General features: G+C 51.3%; 1 protein-coding gene across 2 annotated transcripts in view; it reads right to left on the bottom strand.

Moving 5' to 3' along the window:
- The window catches only part of Kif26b (kinesin family member 26B), a 430,200-nt gene that overhangs the window by 12,648 nt on the left and 400,230 nt on the right, over nucleotides 1-17,322 (bottom strand). For both annotated transcript variants that reach the window (XM_006974208.4, XM_042258702.2), the window contains 2 exons: nucleotides 12,122-12,284; nucleotides 7,769-11,207 (listed from right to left, as the gene is read on the bottom strand). In XM_006974208.4, the coding sequence (XP_006974270.3) occupies nucleotides 7,769-11,207; nucleotides 12,122-12,284 (3,602 nt within the window). The remainder of the gene's footprint in view (nucleotides 1-7,768; nucleotides 11,208-12,121; nucleotides 12,285-17,322) is intronic.

Below are 17,322 nucleotides of genomic sequence, written 5' to 3'. Positions count from 1 at the left end.
ATGTAAATTAAAAGGGACTCTCATACACTGTTTGTGGGAATTTAAATTAAGACAGCCACTGTGGGGAACAGCAAGGAATAGCCTGGAAAGCTAACAGCAGGTCTACTATATGACCTAGCCATCCCACTTCTAGGTTGGTATTCACAGAGAATGAAATATGCCCATGAAAGATATACCTGTGCTCATATTTTTGGAACACTATTTGTAACAGCTAAGACATGGAGCTGAACCCAGGTCTTCTACAAGAGCATCACATGCTCTTAACTGCTGAGCCATCTCTGAGCCCCGGGACTTCCATGAATTGTTCACCAGACCTAACCACTAAACGCTGCTGTGCCTTGCTGTCAGCAGCCTGCATCGCGAGGGTCTCTGGACCATCAGCAACCATCTCACTGTGTCATCAGCCATGCTGAGGTCTGGGTGAGGAGTCCGACACTGGAAAATGACCTTGCTGCATCGGAAGATGCCACAGCGTGTGTTAGGATAGGGATTGTGGGCATTCTGACAGTTGAATCCTCAACCCCTCCCTGGAGAGTACACCTCTGTTCCTTTCCAAACTCCTGTCCAAACAACTCATGAGCATGCATGGCTCACCTTGCACATTTTCTGTCTGTGTCTTTCTCCTGGTTGGCTTTTTTGTCACCTTGATATGACCAAGAGTCACCTGAGGTAAGGAAGTCTCAACTGAGAGACTTCCAAGATCAGACTGGACTGTAGCCATGTCTCTTGCGGGGGGGGGGGGCATTGATTGATGTGGGAAGGCTCAGCCCACTGTGGGAGGTACCATTCCCTGGGCAGGTGGTCTTGGGCTGTATAAGAAAGTTGGCCTGGCATGAGCCAGTAAGCAGCTTTCCTCCATGGCTCCTGACTCCAGGTTCCTGCTTGGAATTCCTGCCTGACTTTCTTCAAAGATGTACTGTGACATAGAAGTAAGCTGAGGCTGAAATAAACCCTTTCCTCCTCAACTTGCTTTTGGTCATGGTGTTTATCACAGCAACAGAATGCAAACAAGGACACTCCTGGGTTGGGGTTCAGACCCTAGAACTGCAGTGTACTGACGCGGGAAAGAGCCATGTCCATGCAGGAATGGTAACACAGGTCAGTGTTACAGTCCTGCTCATCATTGAGAGCCAAGACCTCCTGGATGATTGAAGATTGTGACTGTACAGTGTAGCTGTAGTTTTCTCTCCGGGTCCTGCCAAGCCCCAACAGTCCGACAGCCCACTTATAAAGTAAACGCACAGACGCTTATATTATTTACAAACTGTATGGCCATGGCAGGCTTCTTGCTAACTGTTCTTATATCTTAAATTAACCCATTTCTATAAATCTATACCTTGCCACGTGGCTCGTGGCTTACCAGCATCTTCACATATTGCTTGTCATGGCGGCAGCTGGCAGTGTCTCCCTCCCTTCCTGTTTCCTCAATTCTCCTCTCTGTTAGTCCCACCTATACTTTCTGTCTGGCTATTGGCCAATCAGTATTTTATTTATATAGAGCGATATCCACAGCAGTACAGTCTGTTACAAGGTTTTGATCAAAGACCAAAGATTTCAATCCTATAGATCAGTGGTTCTCAACCTGTGGGTCACAATCCCTTGGGGGTTCAAAGGACACTTTCACAGGGTCACTTAAGACCATCTGAAAACACAGATATTTACATTATGATTCATAGCAGTAGCAAAATTAGTTATGAACTAGCAATGAAATAATATATGGTTTTATATGTATTTTTGGTTGGGGGTCACCACAACATGAGGAGCTGTAATAAAGGGTTGCAGTATTAGGAAGGTTGAGAACCACTGCTCTAGACAGAGAGGCAGAGGCTTTCCAGGGCCTACTCAGTTCCCTCCTGGCACAGGCTGGCCCAATTCACATGCTCTGTGACTCCCACGCTGAACTCAAGGCCCTGACATCACCTGCTCCGTCACCTCCAGGGCCCTACTCTCAGGGGCTTCCAGTGTCTTAGGAAGCTCACTTTTCTTCCTTCTCCTGATCATTCAAAAAGTTTCCCTCACCCTGGCCCTTCTCTTCTGTGAAGAGGTTCCCTCACCCTGGCCCTTCTCTTCTGTGAAGAGGTCCCCTCACCCTGGCCCTTCTCTTCTGTGAAGAGATTCCCTCACCTGGCCCTTCTCTTCTGTGAAGAGATTCCCTCAACTGGCCCTTCTCTTCTGTGAAGAGGTTCCCTCACCCTGGCTCTTCTCTTCTGTGAAGAGGTTCCCTCACCCTGGCCCTTCTCTTCTGTGAAGAGATTCCCTCACCCTGGCCCTTCTCTTCTGTGAAGAGATTCCCTCACCCTGGCCCTTCTCTTCTGTGAAGAGGTTCCCTCACCCTGGCCCTTCTCTTCTGTGAAGAGGTTCCCTCATCCTGGCCCTTCTCTTCTATGAAGAGGTTCCTTCTCTTCTGTGAAGAGGTCCCCTCACCCTGGCCCTTCTCTTCTGTGAAGAGGTTCCCTCACCCTGGCCCTTCTCTTCTGTGAAGAAGTTCTCTCACCTGGCCCTTCTCTTCTGTGAAGAGATTCCCTCACCTGGCCCTTCTCTTCTGTGAAGAGGTCCCCTCACCCTGGCCCTTCTCTTCTGTGAAGAGGTTCCCTCACCTGGCCCTTCTCTTCTGTGAAGAGGTTCCCTCACCTGGCCCTTCTCTTCTGTGAAGAGGTTCCCTCACCCTGGCCCTTCTCTTCTGTGAAGAGGTTCCCTCACCCTGGCCCTTCTCTTCTGTGAAGAGGTTCCCTCACCTGGCCCTTCTCTTCTGTGAAGAGGTTCCCTCACCCTGGCCCTTCTCTTCTGTGAAGAGGTTCCCTCACCTGGCCCTTCTCTTCTGTGAAGAGGTTCCCTCACTTGGCCCTTCTCTTCTGTGAAGAGGTCCCCTCACCCTGGCCCTTCTCTTCTGTGAAGAGGTTCCCTCACCCTGGCCCTTCTCTTCTGTGAAGAGGTTCCCTCACTCTGGCCCTTCTCTTCTGTATCTGGGTTGAGTCTTTTAGAAGCACCCTGGCAAACTTCAGCTCCCATCCTCTGTTCCCATCATGCCTCTAGTCACTGTGTTTCCTGATCTCATTAAAATAAAATCAAGCCACACACTGGGGAACTAGGTGAGTAGCAGAGCCAACCTGGGGTGCTCCTAGTTCATCGAGGGTCCTTAGTCATGTGTAGTGCTGAGAAATGGACCCAATATTCCCAGGGCTCAATTCATGATAGGCAGCAAATGGTAACCCACAGGACTGGCCTATCAAATGCCAATCTTTACACATAACAACAACAACAACAACAAAAAAAAACAACCAACCAACCAACCAAACAAACAAACAACAAAAAATCTCACAGACTAGACTAGGCTCAATGCTTAAAACACTTATCACCAATAGAACAATATATATTAAAGACCTAGATAAGAAACATGAGCCACATTTCAGAGCTATACTGCCAACCACAACTAACAACCAATCAAGAAATCAATCAGTGGTACCCAGTGGCATCCTGCACCTTCTCAGTGTTGGATACCAAACAGGTTGGCCTAGGCAGGGGTGTGAGCTTAGAACCAATATGCTTCCCTTGGATGACTTCTCTTCAGGAAGCCTCTCCTTCTACCCCAAGTTTTCTGGATGCTGGTGGCAACAGGCCAGGCCCCCTGCAGAGGGACGAACTTCCTTCTGACAAGGTTCCTGTCAACTGTCAGAAGGACAAGCTAACAGAAGGTGAGCAAGAAAGAGAAGGCAGAAGGGTAACCCGCGGTGGATGTTGGAATGCAAGGCGTCAGGTGATGAGATAAAGGGGACCCAAGAGAGTGAAGTGTGATCCAGAGGCATGTGGTGGGGTTAGAATCGGGGCTTGGCCTGGTGCAGTGACGAATAAATCCTGTTAGCAATTTAAATGCCTAACTGGCTGGCTGACACTGTTCCCCACTGGGCCAGGTTATCTTCACTTTAACTCAGAGCTTGAGGCTACACAGTTTTGTGCTGCCGACCACAGAGGGCTGGCTAGGAACTGTGAAGAATCAATGAAAATCCACTCACACAAGTTCCTCTTGAGAGTTTATAACGACTCTCTATTGCTGAGGACGCTACATTATGTGCTTTTAGTATAGTTCCACAGAGCTGCATAGAATGTATCTGTGTGCTCTTATTACATTTCCCACATGTCAAGGGGCAATGTCGCCTGGGTTTACTTTTTCTAGGCTCTCACTGTGCTCATTAAGAATGCTCCCCTTGAATGGACCCCACTATGAAGCAGCAAGTGGGTGATGCACTTGCTGCTCCAAACCTGGCCTCTCATGATTGATTTTCTCAGCTTCCAAAGCCCTCCACTCTGTCTGTGTAAGAATCAGAATCCTTCAAGACAGGACTTCCCCCACAGCTGCCTTCCGGTGCTTTGATTTGCAGGATCTTGCCAATGGCTAAGAACTTTCCAGGCTGCTCTGCAGCATGGGTCCCGCACACGGCAGTATGTCTCCGTTTGCTGTTGTCATCTGTGGTATTTCTCCTCTCCCTGAATATGTCACACTTCTCACAGTTGTCTTAGACTCCATGAGGCTGCCCATCCTCCCCTATCACCAGTTCTGTCTGGGACAACAGACAATGCCTGATAAGTGGCCAACAACTGCCATAGTTAAGATCATGGGTGTCCCAGAGGCCAACGTTTGGAGTGACACTATTAGGAAGGGGTAGAACATTTGAGAGGTGGGATGTCGTAGGAGGTCTTGGGTGGCTGGGGACATGACTTTGAATGGAATTATGGGAACCCAACTCTTCTCTCTTTTTGCTCCCAAGCACCATTGCTCCACCATCTACTCCCTGCTGGCCCCAAACCACGAAGGTCAGCTGGTCATGACTAAAGCCAGGGGATAAAATAAGCCTCTCTCCTTTTTACGATGATCATCTTAGGCATCAGTTTATAGTTAAAAAAAACACCTGTCTAACACAATAACTAAAAATGAAGGTCATTAACCTAGGGTTTTCCCCTGAAAAGATGTCATACTATTATTTTTTTAGTTTTAGAATAATATTGTGGCCAGCAGAAGGACCACAGCCAATATTTATCAAACCCACTATTTTCCTTGTACATAAGAAAACTGAGGCCCAGTAAGGCTAATTAAAAGTCGCATAGTCTATGGCCCCAAGTTTAATTGTTTTCAACACACCATGCTGTAAGCAAGCCCAATCTCATGTGCTGTTCAACAGCCTGGATCTCTAGGAAGGGGCCTGAACGGTGGCGACAGATAGTAGTGTTTGATGAATTCTACCGCTACATGTACATCACACAGGAATCAGAGAGCTCATGGTTATTTCCCAGCACCGCAATTATAATTCTTTTTCAGTAAGAAAGCAACTAAATCATCGCAACTCTCCAAATGCAAAAGCAATCACAGATAAAATATAACTGCCTCCTTTGGAATTCTAAAGCCCAGACACGTCCGGTGACCGAGGACTGGCCATCTAGTCAGGAATCTCCCGTGAGGAGTCTTCTGGCTTCTCTTAAAGAAGTTGTTTGTGATTTATGTTGATCACGTCTGACGGCCAGCATTTCTCTTAATAATAATCATAAATAAGCCAGACAAGGTCACCTCACCTGAAACGAGCACATCTTCCCCGCGGTATCCATCACCGGGCCCCCCATCTACGGTGGCTGAGCACGGAGGTCTAATGCTTGGGACACTCCATATTAAATCCCATCGCCAGCACCTTCCCTGGCATTTTTATGGCACACCATTTTCCTTCAATAGCCTTCCAAGAGGAGTCCCTCGGAGGGCAGCAGTTACGACAGGAGTTGGCCCTGAGCAAGGACATGTGCGGAGCTCACTGCCTCTCTCCGAGCTGTCCTGTACACCTTGCTTCCCTTCCTAGTTCGTGCATTTGCTGCTCTGCTTCACTCCAGTATCAGCCAAAGCATAGATATAAATAAACAAACATATCAAGAAGCCTTGGCTAGAAAGTTGAAGACAGTGGAAGAATAAAGTAGCGGGGCAGCAACACGCTAAGTTAGGAAACAGAAACACACTCCACCAGGAAAACACAGGGGAGCCTTGAAGCAGGCCTTACACTGTTCAGGCTCTGAAGACCAACACTGAGTGAGCAGTGATAACAGTGCCTGTCAATCAAGTACTAGGAAGGCTAGCATATCTACTTTCCACGAAGGCTGGTGCACATGAATATTTTGTTATTTTTGGTAACCAATACCAGTGCATTTCAGGGCCCCTGGCCCCGGGACAGGCCACAGCTGCTGCCTTGTTGCACCAAGCACTTGTCACTTGTCACCTTGCCTTACATGGGGGTCTTCTACAAAGCCTGAGACGGGGATGAAGTCAGAGTTCAGTCTGAGCATGGCAGACTCGGAAACACACAGCTAGGGGTGCGGATACCACAGGAGTGGCAGCCATGGCAGTGCCTGAGCCTGCCCGGAATGGGGTGCCCCCACTGACGCCTCATGCTGTGATCTACAATGGGCTGGACAGACGAACGGGCCTCTCTATATCAATGGCATATGGTGATGGGAAACCACAAGCCCACACTGTCCATTGAGATTGAATTTGTTGATCCCAGGAAGACAAATGGTTTATGATGGGCATTGATCTCAGCCCTTGTGTGGACTGGTCCCTTGCAGAGCTCGGGGTTAGGACTGGTTGGAAACAGGCAAACCAATCCCATGGCAGGGAGTGAAAGCCCATGGACGATTTCTGTCACCCCATCTCTCAATCCTGACTGGGCTGGTGGCACGGCCATGCAGGGCAAAGGATCTAGAAAGCTCTTGACTGCAGAGCCTGGCAGGGCATACAGGACAGCGAACAGGCAGGACAGACATCAGGACATTATCCCCTGCTGTCTTCATTTAACAGAGATTCAGAAGTGTACACAGCAAATGATTTTGTTTCATTAAGAAAAAACATCAGAAGTTCCTGCACTGAGGAACTGATAGGGACAATTTCTTTAGCAAATAGCGAAGAATGGATATTTCAGATAGTTTCTCATGATAACTAAATTATTCTTGGTACCTTTGCCTTGGTCTCTGCCCATCCCTCCTGGCTGTCCTTTGAACTCATGTGCTCCATGGTACCTGGGCCACCAGCTCTGACCTTCTTTTCACCCAGCATAACTTACTGTCACGTGTCCACCCCTATCTCCAAGGAACGCATCAGTAGCTCAGATGTGAGGTACCTTCTGACGGCATATTTCTGGAGATGGCAAAGAGTCCCCCCTACAAGCTGGCGGACAACACATAGCATGGGCATATATTGCCTAACACTTAGGGAGAGGCATTGCAGGAGACCTGTGACTATTTTGTGTCTATGACAGTCACCAGTGTGTTTGGGGTGGGAATGGAGAAAAACCCTCTCCCATCCCACTTCCAATGAGATGAAGTGCCCCATGTCCATGAGGGAGATTTCCAGAGTCTCGGAGGCCACCAGCCCCACACACAGGCTTCTGCAGCCACTAGTCAGAAGGGCAGGGGGTCTGACTGATCCCTCAGAACACTCTGGACAGCAGTATTCTCAGCCTTTGACTAGAAATACGCACATGTGAAGGCAGAGGTGAGGGCAGGCAGAGCAAGCAAGAATGAACTCGCTCCTGACACGCCCACAGCTAGCATCCCCTGGCACCACCCGGGCCTTCAGGAGAGTCTCTGGGGATTATGTCCTCAGCCAAGGCCTCAGGCGGCTTGGAAAGGGAGCACAGGGTTCCAGTTCCAGTGCCTGGACCGCGCCATGGCGGCATAACAAGGGAGGTGAGGTCCCAGAAGCCGGATGCCTCTGTCCTCCCAGCCCATGCCCGGTACCTACCTGAGTTGGAGCGCTTCTTTGGGGTCTTGAGACTCCTGCACCTCCCTCCGAAGGAGCTGCTGTTCTCGCTCATGGAGTCCTGGGCCGAGGAGGCGCTGCCGGTGGCCTCGCTGTCCCTGATCATGCTCTCATAGCCGCTGCTGCCGCCGCTGTGATAGAACAGGGCGGTCTTCCCCATGGCAGGTGGCAGCTCCCCGCTCAGGACACTGCTGTTGTCACTGCCGTGCCCGCTGCTGCAGCGGTGAGGCTTCCGGGGAGGGGTGATCTTGCTGTAGGGTGAGGGCAGCAGGTGGGCAGCTGCAGGCTTGTCCTCGGTGGGCGCTCCACTGCGCTCCTCTGCCTCTGCCCGCAGCTGCGCGCCCCTCGGGCCCGCACTGCCCTGCAGCAGCTCCGAAATGCGCCCGTTGACGGCTCGCAGGGGCAGTTTGGAAGCCAGCCCAGAGCCCCGGCTTCTGCTGAGCGACTGGGTGGACCAGGACATGTGCTTCCCGCTGGGTGGCAGGTTGGAGCTCTGGCCCACAGACTGGGGCAGGGACTTGGTGGAGAAGCTGAGGGTTTTGGTGGTCGGGGTGGACAGGCTGCGGGATTTGGGACTGGCCAGCAGGAGCTTGCTTACCGCGGAGATCTTGGACTGGCTGGCCTTGGGAGAGGTCCCTGCAGACTGGGTGATGCCACAGCTGGGGGGCGAGGCCCCTGTGCTGCGACCCAGGCTCCTGCCGGTGCGAGGCATGGTGCTATCTTTGCCCGCATGCATGCGGGAGCTCACGGACGACAGGCTTTCCGCCCTTTCCAGGGACAAGCATTCATAGTGGCTGACTGTTGTCCTGCCAAGAGAGTTGGTTCTGCTGGCCAGCTGCTCCAGCTTGGCACTGAAGAGCTTACTGCTGCTACTGGCATCCTTAGTTTTGCTGTTGGACTCATCAGGGAAGCAAGCCAAGAAGGTAGCTGGCTGGTTCAGGGGGCTGCTGGTGCTGCTGCTGCTGCCGCTGTGTTGAGGACTGGCCCTGTTCTTCTGGTCCAAGCTAGACTTGCGGACAGGAGGCAGAGGTGGTGTCCCTTTGGGCCGCGCCAGGACGCAATGCTTGGGTGAAGCTACCTTCCTCTCCAGGGTTGTCTTCGAGGACGGAATGCCCAGCGCCCCGCTGAAGCCATTGCTGTCCGCCAGGCAATGGTAGAAGCTGTCCAGCACCTCATGCCTGTCGGCTTTCTGAAATGCCCTTGGGAGGCTGCTTGACTTCAGATTTTTGTTGGGATGTATGGGACTTTGGGTCACCAAGCTGGGCAGGGCCATCTCACAGCCATCCACAACTCTCCTAATGTTGTCAGTCACCTGAACGGCAGATGCCTCTCCACTGCTGCAGCTCAGCCTGTCACCTGAGCTGGTCCTGCCATGCTGCTCCTGTTCTGATTTACCTTCAGCCGCCAGGGAGCTTGTGACGGTCTCACACCTCACCCCTTCCTCGCCGGGGTAAGCGCTCTCCTTTTTCACCTCTTCTTCTCGCTTTAACCAGGGATCCTCAAATTTCATCTCTCTCCTTGCATTGGCTTCCTTGCTCTCCTGGGACTGGGCTGTTTTGGGGGCTGCCTTTGGGGTGGCAGCGGGGGACTCAGGCTCTTGCACGTTTCGGGGGCTCATGGCAATGCAGGGGTACACCGTGATGTTGGTCTTCATGGGGATGTAACCTTCGCAGCTGCTCAGGTTGGCCGTGTTGGAGATGGTGACCATGGCCTTGCCCAGGGTGGAGATTTTGCAGCCTTGGATGGGAGTGGCTTTGTTGACAGATTCTTCCCCCATCTCAGACAAGATGAGCAGATTGTCGGGGCCCACCTCCGGCTTCTCTCTGCACACCACAGCAGTGTTCTGGATGGTGTTGACAAACTCCGAGGCCGGGGGTTCTGCCATGGCTTCCCCGTGCCCGAAGCACGTCTGCGCTATGAAGCTGTGGCACGACTGTTCACCGTCACTGCCCGCGCTCATCTCGCTCAGCCAGGAACTGATGGAAGAGCGCCGGCTGCCGGCTTCCCGAGCCTTCTCATCCAGGCCCAGCTTGGGGAGGGGCAGGAACTGTGTGATGCTCACCTCAGAGACGGGGGCCATGCTGGAGTAACATTCCAGGTCTTCGCTGATGCTGCTGATAATGCTGACGGGCCGGGAGCCCGAGGCCAGGGCCTGCACGGAGCAGTCACTGTTGAAGCTGATGATGCTGGTGGGGCGTCCACTGTCAAGCACCCCGCTGATGGTCAGCTCCTCCACCAATGTAAACACCAGCTCATCCTCCCCATTCAGTTCCAGTGGCTGCTGCACAGTCACCATCGTGGTGCTCAGAACCTCCTTCTTTGAGTCTGCAGGAGGACCTTCCTGGTGCTCATCTTCAACCAGGGTTCCGGGAAACCCTTCACTCCCGGCAGACATGGATTTCTTCAAAACCTGGGGACTCATTCCAACCGGGGGAGTACGCACATCGGGCTGAAGCAAGGACTCACTGGAGACCATGCCAGAGTCTTTGCTCAGGGAAGGTGGTGGAGCAGAGGAAGGCAGGACACCCTTCTGGGTGTAGACTTTGCACCTCTGGGAGGGAGAGCTGGGGGGTTTGTACTCTGAGGTCTTGGACAGGCTGGCAATGCCTAGCCGTGGGGAGCCCATGGGTCTGGGCTTGCCCTCCACAAAGCCACATGAGTTCAGACTCTCCCGGCTGCTCTGGAGACTGGGGCTCTGTGTGAGCTGGGAGGTACTGTGCTGGCTGCTGCTGCCAGGGATGCTCCGAGGTGAGGCGGGGCTGGGGCTGCCGCTGCGGCTACCGCTGCGGCTACCGCTGCGTGCGGCAGTAGGCACAGGGGACCGATTCTGCTGCACCTTGGAGGCCGGAAGCTCGGTGCTCTCCCTGTCGGCGGGCAACTGGCCGTTGTCTGGCCCATTATCTTCCTTGTCAGACTCAGAGAGCGGATCTGGCCCTGCCGCTTGACTTAAGGAAACACATCTACCTGCCTGCTCTGGCCCGAACTGGATGGGCAGCTCTTCGAAGGGAAACTTATTGGGCTCTTCGCTACCGTCGATGCAGTCTAGTCTCTCCTGCAGCTCAGCAAACGTGTTGCACTTCAGACAGTCCCTTTCCGACGTGTTGGCTGCAGCCTCCGCTGCCTCCGCAGGGCGGCTGTCGCCCCTGGTCTTCTGTAAGGCAGGTACGATGGGCACGAAGTCGGGGGGCCCCTCATTGTCAGTAAGTTCCTTGTCCGACAAGGCCGTGCCGTTGGGACCGATGTAGATGACGGTGTCACAGGACTGCTCGCTGCTGGAGGAGTAGTCGGGATCGCTGGACAGCGGGGCAAGAGGGAATTCGGGATCCACGGAAGCCCGGGCATGAAAGGGTCTCAGCTGGGTGGGCCTGCGCATTCGGCCCTCCTCACAGGAGCTTTCTCCCCCAGAGGAGCTCGAGGTGTACTGCAATGTGGGCGAGAGAATCGTTAATGGGGAGTTCTTTTGAGACGGCCCTCCCTCCTAAGGAGCCCATGTCCTTCGGCAGGTGCAAGCTGCTGACTGGCACTAGGCTCTGGAAGATCAGTGGAGGGCTAGGATTTACCGGGCTGGGCCGGGACACCCCCCAGTCCCATTCCATGAGTCTGTGTGCACAGATAACCCCCATTTGCACACTGGTGAATTAGTCTGCTTGGGAAAGGTGGTGACCTGTCCAGGCCCCACCTGACTTCCTCAAAGCTATTCCCCTGCCTCAGAACACTGACCATGAAGCCTTGCCTTTTAGATACATAAAAGGAGTATACAAAGGAGAGGGAAGGAGAAAGCCCCAAGCATCACTAGTTGGCCCATATTTTTTTTTCCCCGAACATTCTCGCCATTTCACTGCTGTTTTGGCTTTGCTCCTGCCCAAGGAAGTGAACCTACCACTGACCTCTATCAGCTCAGCACCATGCAGCCTCCAGAAGATTAGCGTGAGAACCCACAGCCTGGCGGCTTTTGGACATGCAGGGGTCGCAGAGCCACATGAGTGAGGCGTTACCCATCCTTCCTGGAGCCAGCTCACTGGACGCGGTCCTCACCTATGCAGGACCTCAGAGACGACTGATTCCTTCCCACCCCTCTAACATTTTTGTGGCAAGGTCCTAAAGTCGTCCCTGTCAGGGGTCAGGATGGATGAGCCAGGGCAGCATCAACCATGAAAAGGAGACTCAAGTTTCTCCTGCGTTAGTCAGAAGGCTTTTCTGTTCTGAGACCGGTGCCTGCGGCAGTCACGTCTGCCCAGTTCTTGGTGCTCGGAGGAGGGTGATACTGATTGGCTTTTGGGATTCAGTTCGCACCCCCAACGTGTTCTCCCCCCCCCACGTAAGAGTGTCCCTTACCTTAGTCTTCTTCTTCTTCATCCTCAAGACTCTCGATGCGATCTGGATGGTGGACAGGGTCTCCGAGTAGCTACCAGCTGCAGCCGAGATGTGCGCGATCATGGTGGTGCGACAGTTCACATTCCCCAGAGACTCCCTCAGAAGCATGGTGAGCTTGCTCTCCCTGCCAAACAAAGTGGATTAAGGCTGCATTAGTGGGCCATGCCTCATGCTGGCTGTCAGGGCAGGACTTCAGGTTCGTGCGTGGCTATTTGGTTGTGGGTGGTGGTTTTTCTTCCTCTTTTTTTTTTTTTTTAATGGCATACTAATTAGCATTGCCTTGCAGCATGGGGCTATTTGTAGTTGGCAGCTGAGCAAGTGCTTCTAACTCCAAGGATGGGATTCATGCAAACACCTCCCTTGGCACTTCCGTCCTGGCCACAATGGGCTGTTCTAGTGTGGTTGTTTGTGTGCCTATGACATCGCACATAATGAGGCCTGGGAATAGAAACAAGGAGAGGGGATCAGGAGAAAATGGCTTTGTGACCAGTGATCTGGCGTGCTATCTGCACACATAGTCCTGCTCAGCAAGCTTCTGCGCACAGGCAATCCCCATCACAGAAAAAGCACGACCCATGAACTTGCACTAAAGCCCCGTGTGTTTACAACACATACAAAATCAATTTTTAGCATAGAGGCATGCTACTGTCCTTGTCTCCCATCTCTGCTATTTGTACCCAGTATCACTGAAGGAAAAGACATCGGTATTCCCGATAAGTAGAAAAACGCAGACACAGCCCAAATGGTCACTTAGCAACAGAAAGCAGAACTTTCTAGAAAGGCTTCCTCTGGGAACTTAGTTGCCATGTGAAACCACTATCTTGGTTAGTGATAACAAGGCCCAGGGCTTTTCAGATGCTTTCTAGGCTTAAGAATTGACCTGAAGGAATGGTTTGTGTTTTTCCATCCCTGGACTTATTCCAGCGAGATCCTGCCCTGCTTTTGAAAGGGTTCTGCTTCCCGAATCCTCTCCATGCAGGCACTCACTGGGTGAAATGCCATTTCATCCCTGGAGCACTCCATCTGGAAGGCTGGGACACTCTCTGGGGTTCCTATGGCTGTGTTTCATGCTCAGATGGGAGGAGTCCTCCTCAAGTCCATGTCCCTGCAGCATCCCCTGGAGAGGTCTGTCTAGCTCAGCAGACTTTGTGTGTCAAGCTGACCACTGTCACCAGAGAACGGGTTTTTTGTTTGTTTGTTTTTTTCATATGGCTTATGTCTGGCTTCAGGAGGGAGAGATGATGGTGTAATCGTTTCTGTTCATACCTAGGACCAATTAAGTTGCTTATTTGGGAATGATGAGCTGCTGTGTCCCAGCTCCAGAGCAATTTATAAATATAAGATGGCAAAATAATCAGGGATAGAAGTGGTGAAAAAAGGGGGGGTTTGGGAGCCTCTGATACATTGAACCCCCTTCAAAGTATACCATGCAGGGATGTCTGGGGGGGGGAGGGGGAGGCCCAGTCCTGAGAGAGACTTAGCAAAGATGATATACCTGAGTGAGCCACAGAAAGGGAAAGAGGGATTCCATCTGGACTAGGCTCTAACCATCTGCAGTCAACTCTTAAAATTCATGGCAGTTACACACTATAAAGTACCATGATCAGTGAATCATGGGACATGAGCCATGGCTGGCAGAGTCATGTTTGGATTCCCGTGAACTTCTTTGGGAAAGACAATTTGGTCAACTGTCCATAGGTCACCTTGTTTTAAGTAAAGTTTCTAATTGAAAGGTACCTTATTTAATATCTGGGATTTTTTAATAAATAATAATGTTTATACAATATTTCCTTATGATCAAATACTATCAAGAGTGTCCAATAATCCCCTGGGCCTGAGAGATGTGACAGTAGATGTCTCTGATCTTCAGTCTCACATGGCACCGCTCACTGTTCTCTTTAATTGTTCAGCAGCTGATGAGTCTACAATTCAGCCTCTTCATCTTTTCATAGCTTCATCATGAACTGTAGATGTGACCTTCACCATTTCAGGAGTGGCTTCATTTACAGTCAGCAAATTCCTCCTTCTCTCTGGCTGTATCATACTGTCGATGCATTGACATTGAACTTGCAGCCAACAGCACATTAACTCAGACCCAGATGAAGCTTATCGAACATTCCTATTTTCTCCATGAACAGTGCATCCTCTCTGTGCTTCATTCTATTAGAAAACACTTCAGTGCCATGCTGGGGAATCATTTGAAACAGTGAACTCATGGACAGGAAGCCTAAAACGATCCGAATCACAGAAGGCAGCATTCACCCTGTCACACCTCAGTGGAGAACACGTGTGTCAGGGACTCAAAATTTTCCCTACCCTGTGCACTGTCCTTTACTCAAGATGAAAACACCAGGAATATTGACTTGGAGATGACAAAGAAATTTTATCAAGTAGGCAGTGTGCAACTACGGGATTTACAAATGTCCCCCCACAGATGACTAAACTAAAGTTCTTTGTGGGAAGTCTTGCTCATCAATACACGTGGCCAAAGGCACACACTTCCCGCTCTCCGTATGACTCCGAGTAAGCCTTCAGGAAAAGATCCTAAGTCAAATAACACGATACAACATTCCATTAGTCTGCTGTCCTGTACTCCACACTGTCCACATGTGGGATACAGTTGTAGACAAATATTTGTGGCTTTTTAAAAAAGAGTCCATATGGCTGGAAGCAGCCATGACATGTGTGTTGCTTGGCAACTGACATCTTTGCAATCTTTTGGAAAGAAAGTCAGCAGAATTGCTAGCCAGACTAACACAGGTCTCTAATCATGGGGGAGGGAAGCAGAAAGCTGGGAAGCCCTGGCTTGTTCAGCCTCATGGTGATGCTTTGACTCGGAACAAAGACAACTGAGAAGGTAGGTGGGAACGGGGTAGCTATCAAGGCTGCCAGCTACAGGCTGAACTGAGCATTCTGGAGGGCTCTGGGAAGGTTCTGAGGCGTTTTGAGGATGACAGTTACCACTAGATGAAGACTGAAGGGATAGGAAGAGAAGCATGCAGAAGCTCGCTGACGTGGCCCCAGTGTCGTGCTGGCTGGAGTGAGCAACAGTGTGGGTCCCGTGGCCCTGGAGGACTGAGTGGGTAGCAGAAGGAAGGCAGGTAATGAGGTAGAGCTGAACACACCTGAGAAGGGACTATATTGCTTTCCCACATAGCCATCCTTTATGGCCTCCTGCCTGTCCTGGCCATGTATAGCTTTTAAAATGACTGAGAAAAGCAGTCTTGTTTTTAAAAAAAGATAATCCTTTTATTAGATAAAAGGGCAGGGAAAGAGAGGAAAAATGAACACATTAATGTTTTATACTGCTGGAGATGGAACCCATGGCCCTGAACATGTGGCAATCACTGAAATACAACCCCACACCAAAGAACATATTTAATTATGAATAACTTTTTTTCTTTGAGCTGAGCCGGAGTCTCACTGTGAACCCCTGGCTGTCCTCAAACTCACAGAGATCTCCTTGTCTCTGCCTCCTGAGGTCTGGATTAAAGGTGTGTGCCTCCATGCCTGGGCAGTAGTTCTTAAAGAACACATACAGCTTTAGAACAGGTGCAAACAACCCCGGGCCGGGCAGCACAAACTGGTTCACTGCTTGGTCTCATAAACAGAGTGTTATCGTCTAGTTGTTCACGGGCGCCATAACAAAGCTCACGAGTATATACCAGGCCCTTCGTAGAGCAATGTGTCTGCCTGCCCTGCTTTAGAGTAACGATACATGGCAGCATCGTTACATAGACAGAATCATTAGCCACTGAACGTGCCCTGGCTTCCATAATACTCTATAACCTGTATTTGATGGCCAGCAGTGGCCCTATGTCTATCTAGATGTTTCATGGAGGAATCGTTAAAGTCAACTCCACAGAAGCTGACAAAGAGAGAAGAAGGTACTTGGCTTTAGAAATCGCTGGAGCACCAGGCCCTAGCCATCGTCAAAGCCCAAATCACTCCCTGTTACATGCAGAGGCGATCCGTCCTCCAGAAGGGGCTGCTCGGCTGTTCGTGTCCAGTGAGCTAATTATCCCATTAGGGAGTGCAGCTGCTCATTTAACGAGCATTGATGGAGCATCAGCTGACTCAGGTAAGAGAGAGGCTGACCATACTTAAGGAACCCCCGGTTCAACCGGACAAATAACACGTAGAACTTCATTATGATAATATTCAATAAAAGCCAATGACAACCGGCATCAGCAAGATGGCTGACTACATGCCCCTACCAAGTGTACCCTGAAAGACAGCCAAGGCCACAAGTATATAACTATATTTTGATTAAAAAAAAAATGAGGGTGCCAGAGCACAGACATTCAGGGCAAACACATAGTGAGAGGAAGGACATACCTGGCCCCAGCATCCCTGCCTGGAACTCTAGTCAAGATCAACTCAGACATACTCCTTCCTGCAGGGACGGTGGCCAGGAGGGCCATGCCACACCTTCACCAACTTGGTCACATGAAGTTCTTGCCACAGAGGACTCCCGTAGTCCTTATAGGCACTAAGCCATAAGTGGGGTCCCCCTGCTGAGCTAGTGAGCTACTCCATAGGAGAAGTCAGCACTGTGCACCCCATCCAGCACCTGAGCTGACTTGGTGCCCTGCCTCACCGGGAGCCAGTGTCTGGCTGAGCCAAGTCTGTACCACCTGGGGCTGAGCTGAAGGGCCAGCTCAGTCCTGAGGAAACAGTGCTGGTGAACTGCCACTTCCTGTCCCCCAGACCAAACAGCGGTAGCACCCTGCTTCCTTAAAACTGAACTGAATCTCTGAAGTCTGAGCTGCCAAAGCCTCCTGCTGGGCTGCATGGTAGAGGAATCATTGTCCTGATCGTTGGCCCTCAAGCTTCAAGCCACAGCTCTGTGCTCACTGGGGCACTGCCAAGGTACCATCACTCCGGGGTCCAGTGATACGACCATGTGGCCTCAACTCTGGGCCCGAGTTGTTCCTGTGCCATATTGACTCTGGATCCCAGATGACATCTGTGCCCTGGAAGCAGGCCACTGTTGTGTGCTGTGCACCTCACCCCTAGCCCAGTCAGAAGCACAACAGTAGCCCAGTGCTCTAGGTCTAAGCTGCTGGAGTGTGCGTGGTGTCATCAACCAGCTCTGTGGGGAATATGTATCCGACTATGCCATGGAGAGTGAACCATGCCCAAATCCCAGTTACTACTGT

The sequence above is a fragment of the Peromyscus maniculatus genome, chromosome 11 (genome assembly GCF_049852395.1).
Source record: "Peromyscus maniculatus bairdii isolate BWxNUB_F1_BW_parent chromosome 11, HU_Pman_BW_mat_3.1, whole genome shotgun sequence".
Lineage (NCBI taxonomy): Eukaryota > Metazoa > Chordata > Mammalia > Rodentia > Cricetidae > Peromyscus > Peromyscus maniculatus.
Note: the sequence above shows the minus strand (reverse complement) of the source record. Positions and strands in the feature narration are given on the sequence as shown.